Source organism: Podarcis bocagei, assembly GCF_964188305.1.
Source record: "Podarcis bocagei genome assembly, chromosome: 2".
Taxonomy (NCBI): Eukaryota; Metazoa; Chordata; class Lepidosauria; order Squamata; family Lacertidae; genus Podarcis; species Podarcis bocagei.
The window spans coordinates 110035581-110051941 of NC_138126.1; the positions used below are offsets into that span (position 1 = coordinate 110035581).

Here is a 16361-nt window from a genome sequence, read left to right on the forward strand (position 1 = left end):
ATCTTCTTGCCATCCATGGGACTCTCAAGAGTATCAACCTTATACAACCTTAAACGGCTCAAGAGGAGGGAGGCCAAGAGGCAGAGATGAATCCAGCAGGGAAAGCGGCATGGGTGTCTCCCCCTACTGTTGTGACAAGCTCCCCTCCCTTGGTCTCCCAGAACCAGGAGAGGGACGAAAAGGGCAGAGGAGAAGTTACGTAGATTCATGCCGACTCAGTCTCAGATTGCTTGGGGGAAACCTGGAGAAGAGGGGACTTAGGCAGTTGTTGGAAGGCAGGGACCTTCAGTCTGAGCGACTGCCTCACTGGGGCAAGACCTACCAGAGATAAGTTGCTGTGCTCATTAGTCCTGACACTCCTGTATAGATCCTGTTTTTGCTAATAAAGAGTTAACTCCAACTTTCTTGGTGTGATTTGCTGCTGGCTTGCTCTTGTCAGATAGACATGAAATGTCAAAACACAAACTATCCATTAATGAATGAAATAATAAATGAGATAACAACTGCACATGGAAAGCCTTGGATTGTCATAAGCCTTCACCACCGCCACCACATATTCTTAATGATTTTGATTTGCTTTAAAGGAATTATGCAGGACCAATGTGGCTTGAAGAGTTGTCTGAAGAGAGTCATCATTTTTTCCCTCTGTGTTTTGTCTTGACAGAATACAGCATTTCTGCAGCTGCCATTGCCATCTTCAGCGTTGGGTTTTCCATCATCGGAACTATTTGTGTCCTCTTATCCTTCAGGAAAAAGATGGATTATCTCCTAAGGCCAGCTGCTATGTTTTACACCTTTTCAGGTAGATCATCACACAAGGGGGTAAATGGATGCAGATTTCATGGTGTGAATCAAATTCAGGGGAAGATGGGGGGCAGAATGTTGATAAAGTTCCAATAACAGAGGGGGGCAGATTTGAGTGGCATGCTAAAGAAGGAAACAATTACTTTCACCTGGGAAAGAAACATACTGAGCTAGTTCATTGCTCTTAATTTCCTCTTGGTGTAAGACAGAGACCACATATTGGGCTCCATTTGTAAAGCTGCCTTGTCATTGCATGTTGGTTCTGCTAAACGTACTCAAACTTCTCAGGATATGTTGTGATTGTTCGTTCAAGCCTCTTGAAGTCCTTAGTTATGTGCCTCTCACTTCCCTGAGCAGCTAAAAGTTACCAAAGTTTGCCTTCTTTCTTGGTCTCGTCGTAATATTTCACTTATTTGCAAATATAGAAGTGCAGCACAGGTAGAGACAAGCAGCTTAAGACAAGCAGCAAATCCACTAATCTTCATCAGATCCCCAGAGCCACTCCAGCATCCCAAGATACCTGCCAGCCTCCAGCTAGCTCTCTGTCTCTGTCTCTCCTCTTGTCTGTCTTAAATGACAGCTTTTTGTGTTCCTTTTCTCTCTTGCACAGATGCTCTCTCTCTCTCTCTCTCTCTCTCTCTCTCACACACACACACACACACACACACACACACACACACACACACTTCTCTTAGCTCAGTGATGGCCAAACTTGGCCCTCCAGCTGTTTCGGGACTACAACTCCCATCATCCCTAGTTAACAGGACCAGTGGTCAGGGATGATGTGAACTGTAGTCTCAAAACAGCTGGAGGGCCAAGTTTGGCCATCACTGTCTTAGCTGATGGGCGGGGAACACCTTCCTCGGACTCTGATGGGTCTCTCACACAATCCTCCATTCCTTTAAGGACTTTTTTTCCTCGCCTTCCCGAACCATTCAGCAAGAAACTTTTGCTGGCAAAGGCTATGGCCAGGCCAGCCTTCACAGCTTTTGTTGTGTGCATGCATACACATACACATGTGGCCTGTGTGCATGAGCACACAGACTTACAAACGCACAGAACATGGAGGATAAGGCTGTCGAAGGCAACGAATCATATTGGCTGTATCCTACCGATCAGAGGTAAAGGTAAAGGTAAAGGGAGCCCTGACCATTAGGTCCAGTCGTGACCAACTCTGGGGTTGCGGTGCTCATCTCGCTTTATTGGCCGAGGGAGCAGGCGTACAGCTTCCGGGTCATGTGTCCAGCATGATTAAGCCGCTTCTGGCGAACCAGAGCAGCGCACGGAAATGCCGTTTACCTTCCTGCCAGAGCGGTACCTATTTATCTACTTGCACTTTGAGGTGCTTTCGAACTGCTAGGTTGGCAGGAGCAGGGACCGAGCAACAGGAGCTCATCCCATTGCAGGGATTCAAACCACCAACCTTCTGATCGGCAAGCCCTAGGCTCAGTGGTTTAACCCACAGTGCCACCCGCGTCCCAATCAGAGGTAGCATGCCTTAAAATGCCAGGTGCTGGGGAACAACAGTGAGATGATGCTGTTGCCTTTATGTCTTGCTTACGGGCTTCCCATAGGCATCTCTGTGACAAGCAAGTGGTGCTGGACTGGACATTCTATTCTATATTCCAGCAACGGTGGGCAATCAGAAAGAAGATGTTGGATTCAGCTAAGCCCAAAACCAATTAAGATCACAACAGCGAACCCTGTTCGTCAGCTGTTTACAGCTTTTCCTTTCTTCCCTCCCTCCAGGCTTGTGCATTATCATATCCGTGGAAGTCATGAGGCAGTCTGTCAAAAGGATGATTGACAGTGATTATACGGTCTGGATAGAGTACTACTACTCGTGGTCCTTCGCCTGTGCCTGCGCCTCCTTTGTCCTGCTCTTCATCTGTGGGATTGCTCTGCTGCTCATCTCTTTGCCTCGCATGCCCCAGAATCCCTGGGAGACTTGTATGGATGCCGAGCCAGAGCATTAAGCCACTCCGGGCTCGGATTGCCACTTAAGTAACATCCTATCCCCCTGCTCTGAGCATGCATACGGAAAGGTCAGCTATATATATAGATATTATAAGAGGCCTCCAGGAGACAGTGTAGGATGACTGAAGAATCTTTGGAGAACACTTGTTTGTGGAATCGAAGGGGGAGGTTAAATACAAAGCACCGTTCATTTAAAACAAAAAATAAAAGTGTTAAGATTACTGGCTCCGGAATCGTGTACAAATAATTGTGCTCTGCGGAACTATCAGTTTGTAATATGCCCAATGTAGATGAGGAACGGAGAGCATTAATCCACTTGAATGGAAATGTGCATTTAAGAGAGCGCTTTTGTCCATATTTTTTTTCCCACCCAGCTTCCGTAAGGTATAAGGGGGAAGCAAAAAATACAAGGCAAATTCTTGCCTGCCTCTGTGAGTAAACCATATTCTCCATCTCTATCACTGGAGGAGGACTTGATTGGCGAATGACTGTAAATAATGTTACAACTAATCTGTGGAATGTACATCATTAAGCACATAACAATAAAAAAAAAGATTTTGGATAAAACCACATTACAAGCGCCTTGCTGTTTAATGTCAGCTTTTGTGATTTCATTTGAGCTCAGTGAGACATCTTGACTGGGGGAAATGGTGAAATCACATTTAAAATTGTATTCTTAGGGTTGGAGGGTTGCAAGTGATCTCCTCCAAATCTAACTTTTTCTAACAAACTGACCCCATATACTCCGCATCATGCAGTGTGACAAAGCAGAAGATCACCACGTTTCACCAAGAAAGAGGTGCCACTGAGAAGACAAATAAATGTAGGAGGCACTGAAGAAACGACTCTTTCGATAAGAAAAAGAAACACACACTTTTAGGTTGATGTTCCTTGAACATCATCAGAACAAAATGTTCAGGGCATTATTCTTTATTTCAACTCTGAAAATATCTCAAGCCCTGCCTGCCCCCATTTTCAAGGGACATAGAACACAAACCCGGTTTTAGTTTTGACATACAAAGTCCCAAACAATTTAGGTGCAAGCTATCTGAGGGAGAACTTTCCTCCATACCGACCTACCCAATCACCAGGTTTTCCAGTGAGGCCTTCCTGGTTGCCTTACTACCTTGAGAGAACTGTTTGGTGGTAATGCAGTAGAGGGCCTTTTCGGTAGTGGTGCCCTTGTCAGAATGGCCACTCCATTGAGTTAAGGCAGGCACCAACTTGGATCACATTTCAGCATCTGCTAAAAAATAAATAATGTATTCCCTCAGGCCTTTGATGGATATTAATGCCAGTTTAACCTAATAATATATCTGCTTTGGCCTAATGTTGGCTGCTTTGTTTTTTTCAGTAACTAAATGTTGAGGTAATATTACTGACTTTTTTGTACATCACCATATCCTCCAACATTTCTCCGATGAACACAGGGGCGTCCCATTCCATAAGGATAATTTTAATGACTGCTCCAGTCATGTGCTTTGGCCAGTTTTACTTTTGGTGACTCTGATACTTTGCCCCTCCAGGGAGGTACACGGAACCATCACAGAGATATATCAGGAAAACGTTTATATTTTTATATACCGGCAAACCTGCTTTTGCTACCAATGCACACTTGTCAGGGAGGCCAAGCCCAATCCCAACTCACAGGTGGGAGAATCTGGGAAAGATACGTGTGCAAATACATTTGTCATATGTGTACATGTACACATAAAGCATTTGATCAGGATACCCTTTGAAAACAGAACTGTGTGAAATAGTTCTCAGCATCTATCATCTCTCAGTTCAACAGGCAATTATAATAATAATGATAACAATAATAAATAATAATAATTTTATTATTTATACCCCGCCCATCTGGCTGGGTTTCCCCAGCCACTCTGCGCAGCTTACAGCACATAAAAATGCTGAAACATTAGACATTAAAATTTTCCCAATACAGGGTTGCCTTCAGGTGTCTTCTAAAAGTCAGATACAGTGGTACCTCGGGTTAAGTACTTAATTCGTTCCGGAGGTCCGTTCTTAACCTGAAACTGTTCTTAACCTGAAGCACCACTTTAGCTAATGGGGCCTCCTGCTGCTGCCGCACCACCAGAGCACGATTTCTGTTCTCATCCTGAAGCAAGGTAACCCGAGGTAATATTTCTGGGTTAGCGGAGTCTGTAACCTGAAGCGTATTTAACCTGAAGCGTATGTAACCTGAGGTACCACTATATTTGTTTAGTTCCTTAGCATCTGATGGGAAGGCGTTCCACAGGGCGGGTGCCACTACCGAGAAGGCCCTCTGCCTGGTTCCCTGTGACCTCACTTAATCTTAAACTACACTTGCCACAAATTGTTCTACTTACACCTATTCATCCCCAGACTTGTTACTGTTGCCCTTCTGCCTATGACAATGTAGTGTGTGTGTTGATTCTATTTTATTATGTTCTTATTGCTCTACATCAGCTAGAATAAAGGTTTAGCAGTAAGGAATTTCAGGCTTACCCCCTTTAAGAGGCACTATTCTGTCCCAAGACTAAGGCGCACGAAATCTGGCATGCTTCCTTGTTCTTTGTTCAGCTTCCCCATCTCACATCATCTAAGTTAAATGTGGCCAACCTGAACCGCGAAAGTCTGTGCTCAAAAAGCTAAGGGGAAAAACAGTAAGGCTTCCTTGGAGAGGGGACACGTATCATTCAAAATGGCTGTGTGGAGGAGCAATTTCCTCCAAATAAATGAGAATTAGGCCTACCCAAAGCAATTATCATACAGTGGTACCTCGCAAGACGAATGCCTCGCAAGACGGAAAGCTCGCTAGACGAAAGGGTTTTTGGTTTTTTGAGTTGCTTCGCAAGATGATTTTCCCTGTGGGCTTGCTTCGCAAGACGGAAACGTCTTGCAAGTTTGTTTCCTTTTTCTTAAAACCGTTAATACAGTTGCGACTTGACTTCGAGGAGCAACTCATAGCACGCGGTGTGGTAGCCTTTTTTGAGGTTTTTGAAGACTTTGGTATTTTTGAAGCTTTTCCAAAACTTTTCCGACACCGTGCTTCGCAAGACGAAAAAAACCGCAAGACGACAAAACTCGCGGAACGAATTAATTTCGGCTTGCGGGGCACCACTGTACTGAGAAATTCATGCTCATCTCTGATACACAACAGAGAACATCCGTTCCTTTAGGATATTCCTAATGACTGCTTGGCTGCTCTTGTCCATACCCACAGAAGAATCATCCTTGAGGTGAACCACAAAATTCCATTGCCACCATCGCGCCAAACATTATCTTTATTATTATTATTATTATTATTATTAATAATAATAATAATAATAATAATAATATACCATTTATACCCCGCCCATCTGGCTGGGTTTCCTCAGCCACTCTGGGCAGCTTCCAACCAAATATTAAAACGCAATACAGCGTTAAACATTAAAAACTTCCCTAAACAGCGTTGTCTTTAGATGTCTTTTAAAAGTAAGATAGTTGTTTATTGCCCTGACATCTGATGGGAGGGCATTCCATAGGGCGGGTGCCACTACCGAGTAGGCTCTCTGCCTGGTTCCCTGTAACCTCACTTCTTGCAGGGAGGGAACTGCCAGAAGGCCCTCGGAGCTGGACCTCAGTGTCTGGGCTGAATGATGGGGGTGGAGACGGTTTAGGGCTTTAAAAGTCACTTTGGAGTCACTCACTTCTTAGCCATGATGGCTGGTCTATTAAAACAAATGGGGCACTGCAATCTTAAGTCTGCCCTCACACAGTCCCTGCTTCTCTACCTTCTTACTTACATCCAGTCCAGGGGGGTAGTACTGGCTCTCAGTTGCCTCCTTAATCTGTCGTTGCCCTTGTACAACCAGGATGGGAACCAAACTAAAACTGCTTTAGCTCTGTCCTTGGCTCCTACACTTGGCCACCCCACCTTCTCCCATTGCTCAACATGCAATTATTTGGTTCCCAGACCTGCCATAGACAGGGATACGGCACAGGGCACAGCAGAACCAGAACATTATTGTTCCCATCAGGCTGATCTATACTTAGACAAGCAGTACTCAGTGAAACAGATGCCCTTCTAAGTCACGGAAGAAAAAGCAATGGGTTCAGGGACCTCTGCACAATTTGTAGTCAATGCTATTTGGGAGTGCCTATATACAGTTCTGTTTAACAGCTGTGATATGCTTCTTGGCAGTGAAGCGAATGCTTGTGACATTATTAAGTACTAGAGCAGATGTTAAGGCATGGTTCTTAAGCTGCATGTCAGTGCCATGTTGAAAGATGCATGAAATGGGTTTATTTTATTGTGAACACCCCAGAGGTTGATAAGACCTCTCTTAACAGAGAACAGCTGGACCGATTGCTTGCAAACATAGCTTCACTTTGCCTCTTCTTCCACTTAAAAGCAAACAGCAAAAAAAAATAAAAAATCATCTCCCCACAAATATTTAAGTCTCAATTCAAACAACTGCTCAATTCAAACAACATGTATTATCGCTGGGAGTTTTTTCTGAGACAATCCATCAGCATGTACAGCAAACATGATGCACTGGTAAATTTCAATATTATTTATTAAAAAGGCATTTTTATTATAAATACATTTTAAATGTAGCAGTAAAATACATTTTTGTGTTACCATTAATCTTTAAAAATAAAGAGTGCACCAAGACAATCATTACACTTGAAGATACTGTAAGACCCAGTCCTCCACGCAGTTTACAAGGAATCGCAAAAAAACAAACAAACAAAAAAAACTTGGTGAAACCATTTCAAAAGCACCTTCTGGATTTACCAGTCTTGACCACTGGTGCACAGTTAATGCAATTTGTGTTCTGAAAGGTTTAGAACATTATTGGTGCTTTGCAACTCTTCTGAGCTACGTCTGAGGTTTCCGCTAATACTAGATAGTACTAACTTTTTAATATAAGGCCATTTTCTTTGCTAAAGTAAGCCACGTTGAGTATCATTTGCAACACAACCACCTCAGTTATTTCACCGTGGGTATTTATCTTGCCTCTCAGAGAATGGGATTAAATTGGAGATAATCTGTATTCAAAAGAGATCGCTTTTCTAACTCCGTTTTACTAACAGACCCACATTAAAGGGGAATTTATCCACAGAACCACAATGGCATCCCAGTTGCAGAGCCTCAGGTACAGCATTCTCTCATTAAAATCAACGGGGTTTAAATTGGCATAATCGTACATTGTGGCCGCACACAAAAATCCTCTCATTAGCTCGTCCTAAATACCTGACCGTAACAGCAGTAGTGAACCTATAGGCGTCCAGATGTTGCTGAATGGCAACTACCATCACCCCTGAGCACTGGTCATGCTGGCTGGGGCTGACGGAGGTTGGAGCCCAACCACATCTGGAGGGACTCAGGTTCCCCACGTCAGGGCTACCTTAACAGTTTGTGGGTGGCAGCATTTTGCCAGTGGAAGCAAATGAAGAGGGTAATGAGCAGCAGCTCTTGTCATCTCGGGCGTATTATGAGGGCAAGAATGGAGCCAGGGACACAAATGGAGAGACTCCGGATTGCAGGGCCACTACCGTGTGAATGGCATGCAGATTAGCTAGGGCTAGGTAAGAAATACAAGGGCAATGGCGTATTTCTCTCGAGAAATGCACAGGAGACCCAACCAAAAGGTAGCTTCTTCCAGACGGAGGGTTTTTAGTTAGCTGTGCTGATATAGAACAAAAACAAGTAGGGTTTGCATGTGTTGCATAGTCCAATCTAGAGACTGTTGCACACACACACACAAAACCTGAGCTAGCTGGTATCTTTCATGGTAGCTTCCCTCCCATTTCCATGTCATGACAGAATTGCAGGCACATGCACTCGCAGAGGTGCTCCAGGAGTTTTGAGAGATGCTTGTGCCAACATCTGCATCCAACATTTCCAGCAGGATGAAGATATGTGCTCCCAGACGTTCCATTTCACCCTACAATCACCTGTAGGAATGGGTGATGAGCTCAAACCTGGTGAGGAATGTATGGCAGTACCCATTACGTGGTGCTTCCATATAGAACATATACATGTCCTGCTCCAACCACTATATGCCCCTTTGAAGCCACAATCATGGTCAAGTGCATAGGCTGTGCTGGCTAAATCCTTCAGCAGCCATCAGGTGATCACCTTAAAGCCTTCCGGTTGATTAAACTGGGTTGTTGTCTTGCAAATGAGCCTCCCGGTTACTTCTTTACTTAATTCTCAAATGGCTTTTATACGATGACTGCATTTACTAAAGGCAAAAGTGACTGGCCTAACCATGAGGCAATGTATTTGCTTCCAAAAACAAGATGGTTTCCCCCCACCCCCTCAACCTCCCATCTCCATCTCTATACGCTATTAAACATTACCTCAGTTTTAGCTAACGCTGGCCTTGAAGGTAGAACTTTTTTGTTTTTAGTGTGTAGATTAAAGAGGGTTTATTATTTAATACCGGGTTTAAAAGCCCAGAGTGCACTATAGGAAAACAAAGAATTTACTTATTAGACTTGAGCAGGGCATCTGGCAGTGATATACTGCAGAGGAGGGCATGGCGGTGGGGGGAAAGGTATCTAGAAAAATATATAATAAAACAATAGGTTGAAAGAGATTTATGATGACGTCATGTGGTGTTACACTGCAGTGTATCAGAGCATGAGCAAAACAAAACAAAGAAACAAAGAAAAATGGACGTATGAGCAACTCCACATCTCAGACTAATGGCTGCTGTCAAAATCAATGTCAATAGCTAAGTAGGTAGTATGCATACTGCAAGAAAAAAGAGGGTAAATATCTGCAGCAAAGACTAATAAAATATAAGTGGAAGGATATTCAATCTTACATTGGGAGAGAAATACAATGCCCATTCCGAGAAGATGGCCTGCCTAAATAGGTACATTTCTACTGATATGGATGGGACAGGAAGCAGATTACCTAATTCTCAAATGGCTTTTATACGAATTCACCATGAGTTGACTCCAATGAAATTGCCTGTGCAACAGGGCTTTTTCTTTTTCTCTCATTCTTTCTCTATTCCCCCATCCCCACCCTCCAAACTGTTCTGGGTGCTCCCTCAACCCTCCAGAGCAGTTCTGTGAGAGGGGATAAAACAAGTCCTGTTTTGCAGGTGGAAAGTCCTATTTTAATAGGACAACTTCACTGGATACAATCTTCACCACACATACTTTATCCTTCACATTTAATTTAAAGCTGAATCCTAATAGAAACCATTTTGCATTATCTTGGAGCAGCAAGACAAGCAGCTCCACTTAAAACTGCAGTGCAATGCCAGTAAACCTTATTTTTCACCACGTAATCATATACACAAACACACCTTTTAAGGGATACACTACTAGATTCAGAACTGTTAGCACAAATCCGCACAAATCCACATTTTAAGCTACTTTTGGGGTCTTCATGACAAGGAAACTTGAGTACAAAATGCTTGGGCTGCAAGTCTACAAACAAGACAGATGTTCCCAAATGCAACTTGTCTAATTCATATTTGTCTAGTAAACGTTGCAATTTGATAAGGATCAGATTTTGATCAAATAGAAGAAGCCACATCAGCTCTGTCCTCATAGCATTATGGGGGGGAATTAAGATTTGAGGCTCTGGTGCAGTAACTCAGTCTGGTAGTATTGAGCATAACATGAGCTGGAAGACAGGCAGACAGAAGAGTCATAGGTAGGGGTGTTTGAACACTGATAATTTTCCTGGAGGAATTCGGGAAGATGAACAGATTGTGTAAACAAATGCTAAAGGTGAAGGAGGCAGGAATATTTGGGTGTTATAACCATTAAATATTAGAATGGAAAACTCCAGCTATAACTTTGGAAGTTTGGATTTCTTCCAGAGGAAGGTTTGGACAAGTATAACAAATAAAACCTCAATTTTTTCTTTCTTTTATCATTGGCTCTCACAGGACCTCTTCTCACACAAATCCACTTATTTAGCAAAGATAATGATGCGAGAAGTCTTTTGCTAAATTTGGGGTGTCCATCAGGAAGAACAGGAGACCTATGGTGGACATTTAATACAGAGATCACCAGTCACTCTGGCAGATCCTGCACTGGGGTTCTCAGTGACAAATATGATGCAGTAGCATATGACGATTGGGGCAGGATCAGGTTGATTAATATAGAGTAGGTGGCAGAATCAGGGTAGTTGGCTGATCAGATGAACCAAGGGAAAATTATAATAACTACGTAGTAAAATGGCTTCTGGGCATGGAAGAAGAAATAAAATAGAGATTGGGGATCTAGGATTTATCCAATACCATAATGCAATTAAATGAAACTGATAAGTTAAATTGCCGTAACATCAGGAACCCTTCAAGGTGCTTCCTGAAAAATGAATTCTCCAGTAAGAAGAAAAATACTTACTTTACCTAATGTATCAAATATAAGGTTGACCAGCAGCTTTTCCTTTTAAATATTACCAAGCATAAGTGGGTTACATTTGTAGTTCCACTAATGTATTCTAAAATTCTCTTTAAGTGCAGCAATATATGGCATGCTCCTATTAAAATAAAAGATGCTCGTTCCCATGACACTAGTATATTTTGTTTCTGAAAATGTGAAAAGAAATAATGGTGGAAAGCACTATTCCTTTTGGGGGGGCAGGGGGAGAAGGGACTATGAAAATTATATAAGCTTTTATGTACTTAGGTACAGACCAAAGTACACAAGAGCTGTAAACTGTAAAAACACCAGGATCGTTAGAAATTTTATTTCACAGTAATTGACAACATTTATGCCTTTACTAATGGCCTACTCCTGACAAAAGACTGGCAATTCCACGAGAACTAAAACCAGTGAGAATGCTTTTAAGCAGAATTTGTCCAGTGGTAAAACTAAACACCAGCAATCTGAGTATATCAGAGCACTGGAACGGTCTGGAGCTTTCCTACCTTTGCAAAGCCAGTTCTATTTTCGGAATTGCTATAGCTCTGAATCTCTGGAGAAAACTGTATTTAACAACTCAGAAACATCAGTCTCACCAAGTCCCCGTATATGCCAAGTCTGACCGAAATCCTCAATCTGTATAAAAAAAAAAAAATCTGATGCGGAGTAAATGGATTTATTTTGTAGCCTCTTACTCATTTTAATCTCTGGAGTCTGAAAAGATAAAATATCAGTCTTCCAAACATAGGCATACGCTTCCGACAAATGTTTAACAACAATAAGGCTGGGGTGGGGGTGAAATAAAAGAAAGAAAAAAGAAAGCATGTTTTTAGAAAGTTGCTGTGATGAAAATACCAGTGTATGACAGTTTAAAAATGAGGCCATCTGATGTCAACAATTGTTCCTCAACTAACTCACAGATTGAAGTAAACGAACAAGCAAAATTTATTAGTTTAATATTTCAGGTAAGGTGAACAGAATAATAAAACTCTATATAAATGTGTGATTTTGAAACCCCTGAAGATATAGTGCTGACTTGAGTGAGTGCATTTGAGCTCTAACTAACCTGCTATCAGGGGTAGGCATCTTGGGACCACCACATGTTCTGGAATACAACTCCCATCAGCCCCACCTCGTATGGCCAAAGATGATGGATTCAGTTCAAAACATCTGGAGTGCATCAGGTTGCCTATCCCTGGTTTTGTACGTATCACCAACAACTCTTTATTGTGTCCACATTAAGTGGGATAAAAAGACAACATTCCTGCCTTGGGTTATGAGTGGGTAAATGGCAGTGCCTTCAATAGAATTTGCCATGAGTAACCAGGGGCAGGATTGGAACTCAGAACTTTAGGAGGTGACATCAGATATAGCGTCATTTATTTCAAAGGGGCTAACCCTGGTTTATACCAACTGAGATACTATCATTATCAATCTAATTTCATTAGGGCCATTGTCTGCAGTACTCAGCAGACCAAAAATACTAATGATAATGATGAAAGCTCTGTTTAAGATGCAGAGAACTTAGCCTCTGGAACTTCCTGATACTGTATGCTCAAACTGTGAAGCAAAATTGAGGAGGGACATTCTCCTTCACTTTTTTGTTTGCTTCTATACCGTTAAGAAATACAAGTTACATAGCCGTGCAGCTTTTATCCTGCATTTCTGAACCACGAACCTGGTAACCATTCAGATATTGCAATGCATTAACTCAGTATGCAGATCTCTTATAGAAAGACCCTTTGGTGAAATCCCGACTTACCTGAAATCAGTAAGAAAGGTGATATTGATTTCAAACCAAGCTGAGATTTCACCACAACGATTTACAAAAAAAAAACAAAAAACCAACAGGGACAAATGGATTGTAACAAGAGCAAATATCAGATTGAATACAGCAGCAAGTACAGTAGCTCAGCAAAAAGGCTCCGGGTTAATCCCAATGTTTTCAAAGCTGTGGGGAGCTGTGCCACCTCAAAGAGAAACACACCTTTAAAAAATGATACTATTGAAAATATTACTCTCGCGTCTCACAATGGGAAATTAAAATAAATTAAAATATTGATAAAAATTAACGTCCCCGATCAGAGAGATCTTTTCAAGTGTAAAGGAGGACAAGGGCCTCTGTAGAAGCTATAAAAGATACATCCCTTACTTCAAAAGTATGAACAGTGTACAAGACCACAACCTGAAAGGTAAACATTACCCTAAAATGTTTTTTTTCTCCAAAATTTTGTTACATATTGCTGTATAATTCTTTATAGAGTTCACTTTCAATATATAGTGGTAAAAGACCAAGATTGTGGAAAACCTCAGCAGAACATACAAAGATAAAAACAACCATATGGATTCACAAGTCCTCCCCCTCCCCCCCCCTCACAACTTGACTCCCCAAAATTTTGGATTAATTTGGATACAGCTTTGACAAACATAAAAATCTTCTTTAATGATGTTCCTCAAACAAAACAGTTAGCAAAATATCTGAAGATCCGTCGTATAATGTCACATTTAATGTAAACATCAAATAATGTACCAAAAGGTTTTACTGAGGTGGGGGCAAGGAGAAATAAAAACTTAAAGCGGCACAATTCTTTATACCACTAGAGAAGCCAAGAGTAGGAGAAACCAGATTACAAGCATTTACACATGCATAGTTGGGAGGGGGACCCAAATATTTTACTAAATTCACTCAATTTTTTTTAATAGTTATTATACTACGAAGCACCCAACATAGCAAAAAAAAAAAAGTTTTTAATTTCATGATTCTTTTTTTTAAAAAATCTATCAAATTAATCTTTCCAACAAGCTAAATTTAGCAGCCTGTCCAAAAATAAAATGTGCAGGATTTTTTTTTATTTTTTTTTTAAATTGACCACTGCTTTACTCTGAAAAGTTAAAAACAGTGGTGTGCGGGTCTGCAAAGAAGGTCTTCACTTTATCCTACAGTCAAAGGAGATTACTATACCACATCATACAGGTTCTAAAACTATAAAAGTTTTAGAATGCAGCATCCTTTCACAGAAAGTTGATAAAACTGAAAGTAATTATAAGATGCTGCACCTTTATTTAAAAAAAAAAATAAACAATTTAAGCAGACATAACATACATTTGTACATTAACTGGCCATTTCTGGTACAGAAACCCAGCATAGTATGCTAAATGTTATTGAATAAATGTAAATGCTACTTACAATTCTTTTTTAAATACAATTTAGACAACTTCTTTTTTAAAAAATTATATATATATATTTAAGTTGCACAGTTAACTTTTCAGCTGCTAGCTTTAATGCAACACATATATAATGTTACATTGTTTTTCTTTTTTTTAAGTGTGTGTTTTTCTAGGGAAAATTTTTCAAACTTCTGACCCACATGGGGGGCAAGGGGGGAGAGAGAACGGAATATAATTTAAAAAGGTTAGCTTCAAGTCTAGCAGCAAAGCAATTAAACCAAGATATATTTACTAATATAAAGAAAGAGAAATGGTGGCAACTGCATAGGAAGCCCCAACTATCTTAAGTCTACTGACACAAATAGAAATTAAAATGTTCTCTACAAAAATATTCTGATTATTTAAAATAGGAGTAAAAGCCATTGCTACCTGATGAACTACCTAGACTAAGTTCCTGAAACAAAGACAAAGGATCGCTATTCTTTTTTGCCTGCTCAGGGGGCGCTTTGGGCTTTGGTGGCGCCCTCAGAGCACTTGCGTAAGACATGGCCGGCTTGTTCGCACCAGAGCTGGGCTGGCTGTTGCTGTTGGATTCCACGATCTGCTTGTTGGGCATGAGGGGAGGGAACTGGCCAAGATGTTGGAGCATATTGTAATTAAAAGAATTGGACAGCTGGATGTTCTCAACTTTCATCGGTTCCTCGGGCGGCTTGGCGGTCTTTGAAGGAACTGGAAACAGAAAGCAAAGAAAAGAAGGTAGCCCCTTTAACCTCTCATAGACTTTTGTGCAAAAAAGAAACAATGCAATCTGGATTTGAGGATTGAAGATGTCTGTTTATAGAAAACAGATATGTAGGGTGTTATATTGAAGTAGACAAAGTGAATAATGTTTTTATACAATAGCAATAATAATAATTTATTATTTATACCCCACCCATCTGGCTGGGTTTCTCAGACACTCTGGGCGGCTTTCAACAGAATATTAAAATACAATAGTCTATTAAACATAAAAACTTCCCTAAACAGGGCTGCCTTCAGATGTCTTCTAAAAGTCTGGTGTTGTTCTCTTTGACATCTGGTGGGAGGGCGTTCCACAGGGCAGGCACCAAAAAGGCCCTCTGCCTGGTTCCCTGTAACTTGGCTTCTTGCAGTGAGGGAACCGCCAGAAGGCCCTCGGTGCTGGACCTCAGTGTCCGGGTAGAACGATGGAGGTGGAGACGCTCCTTCAGGTATACTGGACCGAGGCTGTTTAGGGCTTTAAAGGTCAGCACCAACACTTTGAATTGTGCTCGGAAATGTACTGGGAGCCAGTGTAGGTCTTTCAAGACCAGTGTTATGTGGTCTCAGTGGCCGCTCCCAGTCACCAGTCTAGCTGCTGCATTCTGGATTAGTTGTAGTTTCCAGGTCACCTTCAAAGGTAGCCCCACATAGAGCGCATTGCAGTAGTCCAAGCAGGAGATAACCAGAGCATGCACCACTCTGGTGAGACAGTCCACAGGCAGGTAGAGTCTCAGCCTGCATACCAGATGGAGCTGGTAGACAGCTGCCCTGGACACAGAATAGACCTGCGCCTCCATGGACAGCTGTGAGTCCAGAATGACTCCCAGGCTGCACACCTGGTCCTTCAGGGGCACAGTTACCCCATTCAGGACCAGGGAGTCCTCCACACCTGCCCGCCTTCTGTCCCCCAAAAACAGACAGATGAAGGATTGGATGTTTCTGAATCTTATTTTCTATCTTTCTCTTTATGCACACATGCGCGCCTGCTTCCACTCCTCCTTTGCGCACAAGGTGAATACGCTGAAAGCTTCTGTTCAGTTTTAAACAAACATCAGTTTCCAGTAACATCTGAATATGGGAAACTGTTGCTTGTCCAAACAACAGTTAGGTTGCAAATCAGGGTATTAAACCATGGTTTGATTGAACCGACGAGTCAACTGAAGGGGAGACCGCACGAGCCCAAAGTTTGTGCCTGCTCATCTTTTTAATGCTAACCCATGTTTTGGCATTAGGTCTAACCCAGGCCTGAATTGTGGGCATCACTG

General features: G+C 41.8%; 2 protein-coding genes across 5 annotated transcripts in view; one reads left to right on the forward strand and one right to left on the reverse strand.

The window, feature by feature from the left end:
* The window catches only part of CACNG1 (calcium voltage-gated channel auxiliary subunit gamma 1), a 30347-nt gene extending 26999 nt beyond the window's left edge, over positions 1 to 3348 (forward strand). The window contains exons 3-4 of the mRNA XM_081181564.1: positions 665 to 802; positions 2554 to 3348. Coding sequence (XP_081037690.1) covers positions 665 to 802; positions 2554 to 2780 — 365 coding nt within the window. The 3' untranslated portion in view covers positions 2781 to 3348. The remainder of the gene's footprint in view (positions 1 to 664; positions 803 to 2553) is intronic.
* An 8109-nt stretch (positions 3349 to 11457) lies between these two features.
* The window catches only part of HELZ (helicase with zinc finger), a 119842-nt gene continuing 114938 nt past the window's right edge, over positions 11458 to 16361 (reverse strand). For all 4 annotated transcript variants that reach the window (XM_081181220.1, XM_081181218.1, XM_081181219.1 and 1 more), the window contains one exon: positions 11458 to 15045. In XM_081181220.1, the coding sequence (XP_081037346.1) occupies positions 14714 to 15045 (332 nt within the window). In that variant the 3' untranslated portion in view covers positions 11458 to 14713. The remainder of the gene's footprint in view (positions 15046 to 16361) is intronic.